Here is a 16,059-nt window from a genome sequence, read left to right as displayed (position 1 = left end):
CTAACCCATGGATTTGCGCCCCCTAACCCTAACCCCCAGATGTTGCGCCCGGTGCGGCCGCCCCCCCTGCACCCCCCATGCTACGCCACTGCTATGGGTTCAAGAAGAGCTCTTTCCCATCACTTGTTACCTGATTTTTTTTTAATATAGTAATAACAAGGACTGAACCTGGATTTCTACATGGAAAGCATGTGCTCTACCACTAAGCTATGGCCTTGTTCCATTTAAAAATGATAAGCTGACAGGTAATCTTAAAACCCCCCAACAAAAAACCTGTTTGAGACCCTAGAGTTGCTGCCTTTCAGACTAAACAATACAAGCCTAGTTGAACAAATAATCTAACCTGGTCCGGCTGCTTCCTCTTTCCTAAAACAAATAACGTGAGGCAGGATCATTGCACTGTAAATCACAATCTCCCATTGTCTCCTGCTTTCCATTAGACAAAATGACTACTATGTCAATTCACACTTTGCATGTGCTAGTTATAGAGAACAAATAGATACAAGAGAAGCAACAGAAAGGAGCTTGTTTCTGATCTAATCATCCTGGTCAGGAGATCAGGAAGTCACTACATCTGCACGGGGCTGGGGCTTTGATAAAATCACTGTGCATTTCGGAATGTTGCAAGCATTTCAAAGGATTATTTCAGGTGGGACTGAAAAGTTACAGCTTGTGAAAAAAAGTCTTGGAGGCTCCAAATTCTATTTTACTTCAAGGCATTGATCCAAGAACAAACATTATCATCTCACTTACTCCACCCACCATTAAGATCCTTAAAAGTTTCCATAGCACTTACATCTATATAGTTGGCATTTATGTAGTCTGAATGGGGATCTCCTTCCAGCAATTGCAGTCTTACTCTGGAGTGATCATCTGAAAATAATCAAAGAAAATATGTTGTTTTGTTACTTGAAGGCAGGAACATATGTATCAAAGAAAACAGGAACAGCAGAAAGAAGAAAGAACATAGAAGATTCAGGGTGAAAGGATTTTCAACACTAACTGATGTTTCTTCAACTACTAAATGCACATTGCTTCAACTCAATGCCTGTCTGAGTTATTCAGAAGCTTGACTGTTATTTATTTGAACTCATAAAATTCACGTTTCTCAGACACCCTTAGTATGATTTCTGATCTAATTAACACACTGCTTGGCCTTAGTATTTCCTTCAAGAAGTTCTGAAAAACTAGCACCTTTTGTAACATCTTGACTGGATTGCACAGCTGAATCATTGCAGAAAAGCAGTTGAATCAGACACAAAAGGCAAACTTTTTTGCATAAGAATTATCTCTAGGCAGGCTAGGGATATTCCGTATTTTGGTACAAGCTAAAATACTTGTTGTTAAATGAGGTAGATATAGAGCTGGGAAGATAATTTATAGTGCAATGAAGATAGATGAAAATTATTAGGATTCAGGTTTTTTCCATAGGCTGATTATTAGAACTCATTTGTTCATGCATCTACAATGATGTAGTGTGCAGAGTGTTTTTTTTAATTTAAAAAAGACTTTGGCTCCTGAGCTACTATGCAGAAGATGGGATACAAGAGAGACTAGAAAGGGAGAAAGAAAGCATCAGAATGCCAGGGTGGATAAATAAATTGTTAATAGGGATTTATAAATGGATGGAGAGCTGTAGCTTTATGGTGAGACAAGTGGAAATCTGTAACGCTGGGGAAAACATTTGTGAGATTATTTAAGATGCTATCCTGAACTTAGAAAACAATTCTGACAATGATGAAGATTTTCAAATGTTTGTGTCCTGTTTGGTTTTTAACAGTTCTGGGCGGTTAATTTTGTTGCCAAGTGACTGAACATCGCAACATTCACAATGTTTTATCTCCCATGCGGAGTTCTTTTGCTCAAAAGTGTGAATGGCACGGGAGAACCCTTTGCTTCGAAAGCAAGGCTAAGAAATATAAACGACCACAGCTCAACCTTCAGAAGGTAATGAGGCCTTTTATTTTATTCATATTTTTAGTGGGCTATGCTTGGTTAAGACTAACAGCATAACTTATCTTTTAAAGTTTATATTTCTATCTGTTTGGAAGGTGTTGGGAAGATACATATATAGGCTGCAAGGCGTTTATGTATTATTAATAACGGATGATTGCCAGTGGAATAGCGGGAACAGAAAAGAGGTTGAGATACTGAAAAATGACACATGCGAAAAGACTGTTCAATCATCACACCAACTGCTAGATATGTGTATCTTCCACTTTGCTCTTCAGCCCTGTACCACTAATCCTAACTTGCAAATAGCTGCAATAGTATTGTTGTTATCATTGTTGTTCCTTTTGTTATTCCAATTGTTCACTGGAAACCCAGCCAGATGGGCGGGGTATAAATAATAAAATTATTATTATTATTATTAGCTTTTTTGAAATTTGCTATGAGGGCATTTTCTGTGTTTTAGAGAAGTTTCAGGGGCTGCTTGTGAAGCTGTGTGTTGTTGTGGTGCTGCTGATAGGAAGCCTTATTGCACATGCACAACAAATTCTCGAGATCACAAACTCAGGATCATCAATCACTGCAGCAGTGCTAAAAAACGTAAATGCTATATAGAAATGTTTTATAATTAAGGGAGCGAGGAAGTGTCTTTTGTGAAAGCCAGATAAATCCTGCAATTGAAAGAAATTTGTGCTCCAGTGAGTATGTGGAACTCAATGTGAATAGGACCAGTCCCATTTAAGGATTGAGCTTGCTAGTAATGCAGACTCTCCAAGCATTACTATTTTCCAGGGAAGTCCTTGATTTAGAGAAGCCATCCCAGTTTCTGATGTGATCCTGGAATGTCCCACTTTTCCTTAGGATGTCCCTATTTTCATCGGAGAAATGTTGGAGGGTATGGAGTTATGTGACCCCCCAAGCCATCTGAAGGCAATCCTGTATATGGAAGTTTTTAAATGTTTATTTTTTTATTATAATTTTTAAATATGTTGGAAACCACCCAGAGTGGCTGGGGCAACCCAGAAAGATGTGTGGAATATAAATATTAAAGTTATCATTATGGAATGGGATGTCCCTATTTTAATCAGAGAAGTGTTGGAGGGTGTGGCAATGCTGCACAGAATGCTTCAGTACTAGAGTCACCAAATTCAGCATGAAAAACAAATAGTCTGTAGGAATAAATATATTTTGCAAGTGTGGTGCAAGCTGCACCAGGTAGAATTCTCCTTTCCTGTTTTTATTATTCCTTGTTAGCCGCCCTGAGCCCAGCCTTGGCTGGGGAGGGCGGGGTATAAATAAAAATTATTTATTATTTATTATTATTATTATTATTATTATTTCCATTAGTCGGACACAACTAAACGACTAAACAACAACAAAAGAAAGGCACAGCAGCCCAGTACAGGAGGGAACCTAATAGTTTTCCTCTTGGCCTAAGTTTCCTTTTCACTGCTTTCGAGTTCTTAACTTTTCAATTCTTCTTGGATTTGATTCCTCCCTGGTGAATTCACCTAAGTTTATTGCTTGAGGATCATTACGTTCCACCTGGTATTTGCAGATGCCCCATGCTTCCTCAGTCAGAATCCACAGCAAGGAAGACGAAGTAGCCGATGTGATTAGTACCTAGAGATTTTGTGCTCGCCATTTATCTGTAAGCGAGGTGATAAACCTGTCCCTTAAGGCCCAGGCACTTTTAGGAGTGAAGAGCACCGGAGCTAGAAGTGTTTGTCACAAGCAATAGCTTCCAATATGTATAGATAATGCCAACAAATGGTGAAAGGAGATAAAATGAGAAAGTATGTGTACATTTAGCCCCTTGGCGCTCCCTGTCGTGTAAAGCCATGAAGACGAATGCTTCAGGTTTTGGTTCAAAGAAAGAATCTGTGTCAATTAAAGGTCAGGAAAAGGCTTGAAAATAGGAGCATTGAAGGAAAATAGGAGCACTGAAGGAAAAAACAACAACAAGTATTGTTCTGTGTCCCACAAACTTCTGACCATTAGTCTAAAGCCACAATTCTCTGTAATCAAGGCCACAACTGAGTTTCAACTCTTCTTCGCGTTGTATTTAATGAAGTCATTGCACAAAATTTTGCTTTTCCTCTTCTCCCCTCTCTCCAGATTTGCAAATGGGGTGTGTGTGTGGAGAGCATGTGGGGCAGAGAAGAACGGAAAGTTCAGTTGCACAAGTGGAAGTTGTTCTGCTCGTTCAGTGTCTAAGCTGGTTACAACCCATGTTATGAAAGACTCTTCTAGGTCTGTGAACCTGTGACTGTCCGGGTGTTGAGACCCAAATTCCCATCATCCATTATCATTGACTATGCCGGCTAGGCATGGTGAAGGCTGAAGTCCAACAACGTCTAGAAGCACATTTCCCCCTATCCCTTCTGTTTTCAGACATTGTACGGCTTTTGCATAAGTGCATAGGAGAAATAATAGCCTGTGGTGATGGACATATTCCCAAATCTAACCACTTCTTTAGAATATGTAAAGACAGCCCTGTGCACATGCAGAGGGCTATTTAATGCAGTCAGCAGGTCTGTTTACCCAGCAAAAAAAATCAAAAACAGAGTTGATGATTGCATGAAGGACAATATGTGTTCTACATAGAGAGGAAAAGAACCTTCAGCCCTGAGACCATTCCCCCATGCATTTTCGTACATAACCTATTATATTTGGAAAGGGCAAAAAATGACAGGGCACTGGCACTGCAATTCATTGAGAAAAATAAGAATCCCATAATATTAGAAAGATAAAGGGAGAAAAAGTGGAGAGGAAGAGGGTGAGAATGGCAACAAAAAAACTTGAGCATGAAATTATCAAACGGGAAAGGTTAAGAGTGCTCAGAATTCTGTGCTCTTATTCTTTTTCACAGTTACGCTGACAGACATACCCCCTCTCTCAGCTAGATGTTTACAGATACACACAGGAAGTTCAGTTCAGTTTGAATTTGCACCTACAGGAGATGATGTTGCCATATCTATTCTTATTGCGGTTTTCATCTTCTTTGGCTGTATCCCAAGATGCTGTCTGCCCCTCAGGTAGAGCCTGCAAAATAAACAACAGCAGAGTGTTTATATGAAATGGCCAATGCCTTCAGGTGTTTTAACATAACGAAATAGTGGTAGGGGAAAAGGCAGCATGCAATTTAACACCCAGCCAAGCCAACTGTTTTTCTCAAGGAAAGGGCACATTTAATAAGAAAATGATGAAGAGACCATTAGCATCCTATGGCTTAAACTGGCTTACAATTGCTTTCCCAATGCAAATGGCACTAAAAACAAGTGGGAAACATTTTGCTTCTGGCTTTGTAATCATTGGGTTCTTTTTCAATGCACCATCTCTAACACAGGGACATAGATTGCTTCTCTTTTGCCTCTGAGAAATACAAGTTGCCTTGTAAAATATTTAAATTGACAGAGGACAGAGGCAATGTTTTTGTAATATAAAACAAGGCATAAAGGTTTCTCAAACTCACGAGCTATTTGAATGTCACATGTAATATATCCATATACTGCATTGTAGCTGTATATAGTGATGCCTGCTAATGTGAGCACAATTCAAAGTGCTGATTAAATTCAGATCAAGGCTCCTTTAATTTAGAGAGCTACGACTTTTCTTGCATTTAATTTCAGCTGAAAAAATACATGAAATCAACCCACCAAGTCTATATCACAAGAGCACAAGATACATTCTTAGCATTCTTCTTTTTCTGACTTCCACCTTAATCAGTGATTTATTTATCTATTTTTTTAAAAAAACCACTCTGTACAAAAGGAAATCCATTATGAATTTTTTTTAACACTGTACACATATTGATGCATTTTGGCTCCCCCACTTTTTTCGAGCCAAGAACTGTACTGAAAATCTGGTGAAGTGCAAAATCCAAATGATAATTATGTTTTGACCCATGTGGTCAGGAGGTGAAAATTAGGTTGCTTTCATTAAAATGCAACCATATGAACTCCCCTTCATGTTGAGAATGGTAGGCTGATAATAAGTCTAATCAAGATGAAATGCCCATGATACTCTTGAGTAACACTGAAGGATCTTCTCCCTTTTCACAGAACTGATACCATATTTTGGCCTTTTCCTGCGATGAAGATAGTAAAGGGGAGCTCCCACACACCACTCATAAACCCAGTTTTGTTTGGCATGCTTTAAAGATGACGCTTTTTATGGTTTCTGAAACCTTATTCTGTGTTCAAGAATTACGCCCAAATAATAATTATCTTTATAACATACCCATTCGTAGGAAAGCACATTTCCTGCTGCTCAATAACAGATAATTTGCTTAAAAAACCAAAACAGAAATTGCACTTGTTTGTTTCTTGTAGTGCTAGCCATTGCATTTGGGCTGGCTGATAGTGGTGAAATGTGCTAAAAATGATATTATAATCATGCCAAACCACAGTTCACAAATGGTTCCCTCTGGAAATAATGTCAGGATACGCTATGGATCCTGTTTGTGTCAGAGAAGGATAATAAAAGCAGTTCTGGCTCAAATCTCCACATGTATGAAGTAATGTATCAGCAAACGGGAAGATCTTTGATCACACACCTATTTCCTTGTACCAAGAAAGTGCTGCTTAATAGTGGCAAATTTTTAGAGCGGAGGGGGGCAGCACAAAAAACATAAATTAGGGATCGCATTTCTATCATCAAAGATAGAGAAGAAATGACGCGTTATTTGTACATTAGAGTCTAGTTACAAATGATTGCTCAGAGAATGGTAGCAGTCATTTGGGATCTCATCATGTGCTATTGATATGAAAAAAGATGAGGAAGGTTACAAAATCCTTCTAAGCATTATACATAGGATGGTAAAAGTGACTTTTCCAAAGAAATGCACAATTCAGCTATTATCAGATATTAATTGCTTTGATCAATAGGCGTCTTATCAAAACAGCAGGTTTTTGCTTTAAAATACAAAGATCCAGTGTGTGTATAGAAAACATATGCCCCTTCTGTTCACTAAAAATATAATCAAATCTCTGATATACATATGTATAAAACTTTCTGCTATAGTATGATTTACACCAGGGGTTCTTAAACTGCACTCAATGGACTATCAGTGGTCCACAAGGTGGTCTGTCATATGCCTGCAAAAAATACAATTAAAAATCCTCCTGGAGTTAGCACAACTGCTCCAACAGGCAGAAAAACAACAACCATTAAGTGGTTCATGAAGACCTGCAGTAATTTGGAAGTGGCCCATGGGAAAAGAAGATTGAGAACCACTGATTTGTATATAAACAGCTCAGGATAAAATCAAATGCCATTTGAGATTTCAACAACTATAGTAATGATGGATTAAACTTCTCGGTCTATATCTATATTCTTTTCTTCAAATTTTCTTCACACTGTATGGCTGTCATTTTAAAGCACTTAACACAATGACATAACTGGTAAACTTGTCTTGGAAAATTCAGACTACTGATATAGATGGAACAATAACCTGTTACAATGAGAAAAATAGCAAAGTGCAGTGGAATAAATAATGTATCCAAAACAGATAAAATCAGGAATTTTTTAGACATCACTGCCAACACTGACTAAGTATGGCTAATCTGCACTTCTTTCATAACTGTTGTCAACTTAACAATAGAATTGTAGCAACAATTAACCAGTTTTAAGAGCAATAGTGGTACCACCAATGATCTCACTAGCATTCTAAATTCATCAGAAAAATGTAGGCATTCTATGGGACCTTCAGGCACCAATCTCATTATCACTGGTCCCATTCCCCGCCCCAAATCTCTCCCTGTAGGTAGAAAACAAAGAGAGCAGCTAGATGACTGGCTTGAACCTTCCCCCCTTCTATGCTAGTATTCTTCTGGCAAGGAAGTGTTTATTTTGGGGCGTGGCTTTTTTAACATGGGAGAACATTCAAAAGTGGTTCTAGCTCCAGTTTTAATTGGCACTGACCCTTCTTCCAGGTCTTGACTTTACCCCAGTATTCTGCTGCATGCATAGAACCAGATTCAGAAATATTATTGGAATTCTGCTGAGGATTGCAGCTATGGTGTCCTATAAATTGGCATCTTTTGCTGGATCGGCTTTGGGGGCCCCCAAGAGAGATCTTTTTTAGCTTATATGTAAATAATAATAATAATAATAATAATAATAATAATAATAATTTATTTATACCCCACCCATCTGGCTGGGCTTCCCCAGCCACTCTGGGCAGCCTCCATAGAAACCAAAAATACACTAAAGTATCACACGTTAAAAACCTCCCTGAACAGGCCTGCCTTAAGATGTCTTCTGAATGTCAGGTAGTTGTTTATCGCTTTGACATCTGCTGGAAGGGCGTTCCACAGGGCGGGTGCCACTACCGAGAAGGCCCTCTGCCTGGTTCCCTGTAGCTTTGGTTCTCGCAATGAGGGAACCGCCAGAAGGCCCTCGGCGCTGAACAATGGGGGTGGACACGCTCCTTCAGGTATACTGGACCGAGGCCGTTTAGGGCTTTAAAGGTCAGCACCAACACTTTGAATTGTGCTCGGAAACGTACTGGGAGCCAATGTAGGTCTTTCAAGACCGGTGTTATATGGTCTTGGCGGCCGCCCCCAGTCACCAGTCTAGCTGCTGCATTCTGGATTAGTTGTAGTTTCCGAGTCACCTTCAAAGGTAGCCCCATGTAGAGTGCATTGCAGTAGTCCAAGTGGGAGATAACTAGAGCATGCACCACTCTGTCGAGACAGTCCGCAGGCAGATAGGGTCTCAGCCCACGTACCAGATGGAGCTGGTAAACAGCTGCCCTGGACACAGATTTGACCTGTGCCTCCATGGACAGCTGTGAGTCCAAAATGACTCCCAGGCTGTGCACCTGGTCCTTCAGGGGCACAGTTACCCCATTCAGGACCAGGGAATCCTCCACACCTGTCCGCCTCCTGTCCCCCAAAAACAGTACTTCTGTCTTGTCAGGATTCAACCTCAATCTGTTAGCCGCCATCCATCCTCCAACCGCCTCCAGACACTCACACGGGACCTTCACCGCCTTCACTGGTTCTGTTTTAAAAGAGAGGTAGAGCTGGGTATCATCTGCATACTGATGAACACCCAGCCCAAACCTCCTGATGATCTCTCCCAGCGGCTGCATGTAATTGTTGAAAAGCATGGGGGAGAGGACAGAACCCTGAGGCACCCCACAAGTGAGAGCCCAGGGGACTGAACACTCATCCCCCACCACCACTTTCTGAACACAGCCCAGGAGGAAGGAGCAGAACCACTGTATGACAGTGCCCCCAGCTCCCAGCCCCTCAAGACGGTCCAGAAGGATGTTATGGTCGATGGTATCAAACGCCGCTGAGAGATCCAGCAAAACTAGGAAACAGCTCTCACCTTTGTCCCTAGCCCGCCGGAGATCATCAACCAGTGCGACCAAGGCAGTTTCAGTCCCATGATGAGGCCTGAATCCCGACTGGAAGGGATCCAAATGGTCCGCTTCTTCCAGGCGTGCCTGTAGTTGTTCAGCAACCACTCGCTCAATCACCTTGCCCAAGAATGGAAGATTTGAGACTGGGCGATAGTTGGCCATCGTGGCATCATCTAAAGATTTAATAACCGCCTCTTTCAGCGGGTCTGGGAAGGCTCCCTCACGGAGGGAAGCATTCACCACCCCACGAAGCCCATCACCCAGTCCTTCCCGGCTAGCTTTTATAAGCCAGGATGGGCAAGGATCCAGGAGACAGGTGGTTGGCTTCACTCGTCCAAGCAGCCTGTCCACATCCTCGGAGGTAACAGATTGGAATTGATCCCACGCAACTTGACTAGACAGGACTCTAGCACTCTCCCACCCCGGCCCTGCTCCCACGGTGGAGTCTACTTCTTCCCGAATCTGAGCGATTTTATCTGCAAAAAACTTTGCAAAATCATTGCAGGAGAACATGTGGCCCGTACTGGGCCCCGATGTCGCAGGTGGTTCCGCTAAATTTTGAACCACCTGAAAAAGTCTCCTGCTGCTGTTTTCTGCAGATGCAATAGAGGCGGTGAAGAAATTCTTCTTCGCCGTCGCTATGGCCACTTGGTAGGCTCGACGTTGAGCTCTAACCTGTGTCTGGTCAGATTCGGAATGAGTTATCTGCCACCGGCGCTCTAGCCGTCTCAACGATTGTTTCATTGCCCTCAGATCCGTGGAAAACCACGGGGCTGTCCGGGCTCCATGCAATCGGAGAGGGAACTTCGGAGCCAAACAGTCAATAGCCCTGGTTAACTCCACATTCCAGCGGGCCACCAGGGAATCAGCTGAAAGGCCATCAACATGGGATAAAGCATCCCCTACCACTCTCTGGAAACCATTTGGATCCATTAAGTGGCGGGGGCAGACCATCCAAATTGGTCCCACCTCCCTGCAGAGGGGATGGGTCGCAGAGAAGTCCAGTTGCACAAGGAAGTGATCTGACCATGGCACTTCTTTCGTTTCGTTTTTACTTAGTGTCAGATCACCAACATCCATAGAGGTAAACACCAGGTCCAAGGCATGTCCGCGGCTATGGGTTGGGCCAGACTTATTCAGGGACAGCCCCATGGAGGCCATGCTTTTCCAGTCTGGCAAGAGAAGAAAGCTCAAGCGGACGCATTCCCCTGAAGGAATGGGATGGGAGAAGAAGCACTACCAGCTTCTTCTAGAAAACAAGCCAGGTTTCTTTCATTGCAGCTATTTTTAAAAAGACATTGATGTTTATTGTTACAACAATCTTATATAAGCTGCTTTGTGAGGTTTGCCTTAAAAGCAGTATGTAAATATCCTTAAACAAATACAAATAAAATGTAGAAAGCACAAAAGTGGGTCTTCTTCAGTTTACCCTTGAGCAAGACTCCCAGGATATCTACCAAACTACTTCTCAAATTTGGGGGAAGGGATATGGTTTAAAATCAATTGTGTGTGTGTGCTTGCATGAAAGACTGTTCAAGAGAAAGAGCGAGGGGGAGAAAGGGAAAGACTATGTATAGTTGAGACAAGAAATGAAGAGGGGGGGAGTCTAATGGAGTTAGTGATTGATGAAGGCAACTCACAGAGCGTTTTCATAATAGAAAAATTATTTGGTACCATGTCACTAAATAGACCGTAATTTATGAAACTTGTTTACAGGGTAAAGGACAAAAAATATATCTTAAAAGGCCAAGTATATTTGTATGTGAGACAGAAACCAAGCTAGAATACATCACATTTTGAAATACAGCTCCTGGACATCAAAGATAAGGTCATTAATCTTCTGTCTTTCATGAATCTGGGATGGCATCATGCCCTCTAAACTAAAATAAAAATAAAAAATTCCTACTGATTATTTATGTAGCACTTTGAAAGTGCAGAACTTTGCAATAAATTTTAAATTACGGAAGCAACCTTCTAGTCACATTCCCCACCCCCATATTATACCAAATTAGGTAGACTAGTTCAGTAATTGTAAAATTATGAAAACCATGTTTCAGCTCTTGTTTGTTGTTCAAAGAGAAGCTGCAATGCAAGCTTGGCTAAAGTATGGTAATTTGAAATTATGAGCCACATAGTCAGCCATACAAGGACATATTCTACAGGACAAATAAAACATCAGGTGTGCAAAATTAGAGTCAGCACCTTCAGTGAGGGAAATAATTAAGTTATATGACTGGGCACATTATGGAAGTATATCCCAAAACGTGCAGTCACCTTATGGGAGAAAGTTCACTCTCCATTACCCACTGAACTGAAGCTGAAAAACATGACAGCACAGAAGCAGTCCTTATATTAGTAGTTTATATTCCACCCAAAAACATGTACACATTCCTCTGGACGAAACAGATGAGCATATGATTGCTCACTATCTCCTTCATCACTACAGACTTCTTCAGACCCAGAATCCAGCTTCATCCCCAATGTGAAACACAAAGCACATAATTCTTTTAGGGCTTGATCTATTTGTGCTCCCACGAAACAGGATAGAGGTAGATGCTTTGTGACAGATTGACAAGATGTGTGGATTTAAACAGGGGTTTTTTTCAACAGGAACTCACCAGAACTCAGTTCCCCTCTTCCCCATCAGCTGCTTCCACCAAGCTGCAATATTTTCACTCCCTCTACCCCATCCCACAAAATGGAACTGCCCAGTTTTAATTCAATTGTACAGACTCTGAACATGCACTTGCTCACTGACTTGTGACAGTTGTTTTCCCTTAAGAACAAATGGAGGTTAACAGTAATTCTTCTAGGCATCTAAAGATAGTACAGTTTAATTTAAGGTCTGAACCACATCAGTTTGACCCCTGGAAGTACCTTAAAATCATGTCCACAAGCTTTGAAATAGGATATAGATTTCAATGACATACCAGCCCTTCAGATAAATGATACTGTATGGTATTATTGCAGTAGCCACTGATTTACCTGCCCCTTCAGCATTGGGACAATTTTTCAAACATCTGTCCTTTCATAATTCAAGAACCACACATGCAATTCACTTGTCACACAAAGGAACCAGGAGTTGCAAGAGAAAATTCCCCTTTGCATCCTTCATCGAGCCGAGCACTCTTTGTTCATCTGATTTACCTGAAAGTCTGTACTGACAGTAAGACTGGCATGGGATGGAATGAGCATCTATTTAATTTTGTTTGTAAATCTTGGTCCCCAGCTTGTTGGAGACTAGAAATGGCCACCAAATATCGCAGTGGAGAGCCGTTTCACCACAATGTGCTATACGGAGATTGATAGGAGAGACTAAACCCCACCCCCATGTTGTAAACAAGGTTTAGGGAACCTCTTCCAGTCTGAGAGCTGCATTCCCTTCTGTGGAACTTTCTGGGGGCCGCATGCCAATAGCGAGGGCCAGGAACAAAAGTGCATAGAGTAAGGAGTGTAAATTTTAGCTTTCTACAATAGGCTAATTTCTACATATACTCATACCCATCTTTATCCCAGAAAGCAAGAGGCTTTCTCAGAGTCTAAGGACACAGTCTAGTTAGGCAAAAACACTCAAGGAAGGTGTGAAGGAGGGCTGGTGCCAGGTCTGGGAAATGGGAGTCTGATGTAGGGAGAATCTCAAGAACCTCATAGAGAGAGTTATTGGGCTGCATTTGGTTTCTAGGCCTGTGGTTCCCCACCCTGGCAGTAAAGGTTGTACATGTTATATGATAGATGACCACAGTGTGTCAAGGTAGATAGCTAAAAATATGTTTGGTTATCTCATATTTAAGCTAACCCCAGTGCACCTCAACACCTATTCCGCTACAGTTTTCTCTCCAATGCCTGTGGAGCCGAGGCACAGGAAAGTTTCTTCTTACTTATTTCTCTCCTTTCCACCATTACTATTCCAATACAGTCCCAGGCCACTTCCCTGCCTCTAATACCATTTCTATAAAATATTCAGTGGTTTTTTCCATGGGGCTCGAAGGTTGGATTTGCCCAAACTTAGAACTAAATTCAAACATCCCACGTTGCATTTGATCATGGCGAAATTCTGAAAAGCCTTGGGCGATACGCAACTAAGGAACAAAGGCAGCCAAGAGAAAATATTTCCAGCCATCTCCCAGGCCGGCATTTGATCACAGCTGCTATACCACATCTATCAGATGTTGATTATGGGGATTCAATACTTCTGCCAAAGACAATAACGGTTTAATTGCAGCAACAAGGCTCTAGCAGCACACACCGACCCAGGCAGAAGCAGCCTTCCTGCCTCTCAGTGTCTTGTTTGGCAACAGTCTGAAAACTCATCCATTGATGAAGGGTAGAGAGACATATATAGATAGATAGCCAGGGGCAGCTTCAAGTCTGAGAAAGCCCTCTGGCAGCAGCGGTAATGGGCAGCCACTTTAATTTCCCAGAATGCTCAGGGGCTGCAATTTTAATTTCTCACTATGTCCTCAAATGCTCCATTAGGAAAGTAATGGGGAATTAAATTGATCATCTCTCACCACCAGGTAAGCATGCGAGTCTAGGGCTGGTGTCAGCACCAGCAGAGCCTGATGGGGCTGCCAGCGGACAGGTGCCAGGTGCTGATGCCAGTCCTGAGATAGCCAGGAGTGTCTTGTTTAAATGGAAGGCCATCAGCAGAGATACTCCAGTTGCTCACCATGCCATCAGCAAATCCCCTCCCTAAATTGCAAACTTGTATTTCATCACTTCATACATGGAAGTAGCTGGGGAATAAGGCAGGGCAGCCAATGTGGTCTCCTCCATACATTTTGGAATATTATTTTCATCTCTCTGGCACCCAAAAAATATTTCCCCAGTGCAATGTAGCTCTGTATTTCTTCAAATGTGATATGGTTGGTGTGGCACCCCAAATCTGGAAATACTGCTCCATTTCCCAGCGCAATCTCTGACACACTCCTGGGGGCAGTGGGACAGAAATGACTAGATTTTCAGGAATCTTTAGTTCGCAAAACAGTCTCTGAACAAACCTTCATAGAGCCAGAAGCCTCTGGGTGGCTGTACCAGCTAGCAGTTCTTCTGGCAGCTGGTTGTCACCTGTGGAAAGCCTCTTACCAACACTGTCAGGTCTGTCATCCATCTGCTTACCCTCCAGCAGCACCTGGTCCTGTCGGCAGAAAGTGATGATGAAGGGAGCTGCGTGCTCATCTCTGCCAGAGAGAGCTGTCAGTAGGACTAGATACTACAGCCACCTGGAGGCTTCTCATCATATGGATGCTGGTCCAGAGGCTGCTGTGTGAACAAACTCTGAGTAGTTCAACTAACAATAAACTCAAAACAGTGAGTCTTTGGTTTGCACCTATACTACACCATATTATGGTTTGGTGGAGTTTATACAAGAGATAAGGTGGCTACCGCCATGATCCCTAACCCAGTATGCTCTGCTGTATGAGAGTTTCAATGAAAAGAGAAAGCTTTGCCATGTCTTTTTCCATAAGTGGGGTTACCGGGAAGCCGTTATGGAAAAGCCAAGCCCTTTCCCCACATCAGTGGACTGGGGCAGAAACATCTAGGATGACGGCCACTACATATAACAGAAATAGGACTCAAGACAAGGAGGCAGGAGCAAATAGGGGGAAGGCATTCTGGTTAGCATATAAAATAAGCCACTTAAGCTATCGAGACGCTTCTCAAGAACACTTGTTCCGATTTGACAATAGCCTTAATTTTCATTCTTTAGCTCGGCATTCAAGTGAGTGAATGTTGCTCTCACCTCATACTCCTCTTTAAAGCCATAGCCCTGTCCCCGTTTCATCTGAGTGATGTGCTGCAACAGGTCGGCCACTCGGATTGCTGGCTGGAACTGTCCCCTGGGGTAGGACATTTCCACTGGGTCGCAGCTTCGATAGGGATGGGTCTGGATTGTCAGTGTCGGCTGAGTCATCTCCCCATGGCTACTGTCTGTTTTAAAAAATAGGGAGGCAAAACAAACTTTCACCCAGCTGTTATTTATTTGTTGTCTTCCGCCCCAAGGTCAATTCCCCTCCCTCCCATGGCTGAAATGAATCACAGTAGGAAAACTGTACCTGCCCAGAGCCATTCCCCCCTGACCCCCGCCCAAGCTAATGCACACACATGCTGGATTTTGTGTGACAGGGAATGAAGAAAACACAGAAGCAGCAAATTACCCAACGGTGACAACAACAGGAGGAGGAAATATGGTTATTTGATGCACATTACATCAGAAACTGGAATTTCTTTCATGCTACCTAATCACATTCGATAAGGTCCCCATCTCTTGTCCTGCTTGTTGCTTTTACAGCTTGAGGGCAGAAAGACTATACAGAAAGGGCATATCCTGCCTCTGGTCAGTTCTCCTACCTTTAGCCCTTGCCAAGCAAGACTCCAATGCCACTTTTCAGTAGGTAGACAGGAAGGAGAAAGTGAAGGACAGGTGCAGTATCACAGCAGGGAAACCTGAAATGCTCTGTGATGCAATGGTTCCATGCCTTGGACATGTGAAAGCAACAGGTTCTGCTTCAGGATAAGAGATGGGAACCCTAGCAGGAGAGCTAGAAGGCAGGGGGTGTATGTGTGGAAATTCTCTTTGTTGCTCATCTGTACTGATTTAGCATTAGATCAGAGATGGAAACATGTGGCCCTCCAGCTGAACTCCAGTTCCCTTCAGCCTTTGCCAGTTTGGCCAATGGACAAGGATAATAGTCTTCGTAGTCCAGCAACCTCCAGAGGATCAGAATTTCCCC

At 42.4% G+C, this 16,059-nt stretch overlaps 1 protein-coding gene across 17 annotated transcripts in view; it reads right to left on the bottom strand.

The window, feature by feature from the left end:
• PTPRT (protein tyrosine phosphatase receptor type T) overlaps positions 1-16,059 on the bottom strand; it is a 614,745-nt gene that overhangs the window by 38,329 nt on the left and 560,357 nt on the right. For all 17 annotated transcript variants that reach the window (XM_081195978.1, XM_081195992.1, XM_081195980.1 and 14 more), the window contains 3 exons: positions 15,069-15,256; positions 4,908-4,995; positions 797-873 (listed from right to left, as the gene is read on the bottom strand). In XM_081195978.1, coding sequence (XP_081052104.1) covers positions 797-873; positions 4,908-4,995; positions 15,069-15,256 — 353 coding nt within the window. The remainder of the gene's footprint in view (positions 1-796; positions 874-4,907; positions 4,996-15,068; positions 15,257-16,059) is intronic.

The sequence above is a fragment of the Podarcis bocagei genome, assembly GCF_964188305.1.
Source record: "Podarcis bocagei genome assembly, chromosome: 5".
Taxonomy (NCBI): Eukaryota; Metazoa; Chordata; class Lepidosauria; order Squamata; family Lacertidae; genus Podarcis; species Podarcis bocagei.
Note: the sequence above shows the minus strand (reverse complement) of the source record. Positions and strands in the feature narration are given on the sequence as shown.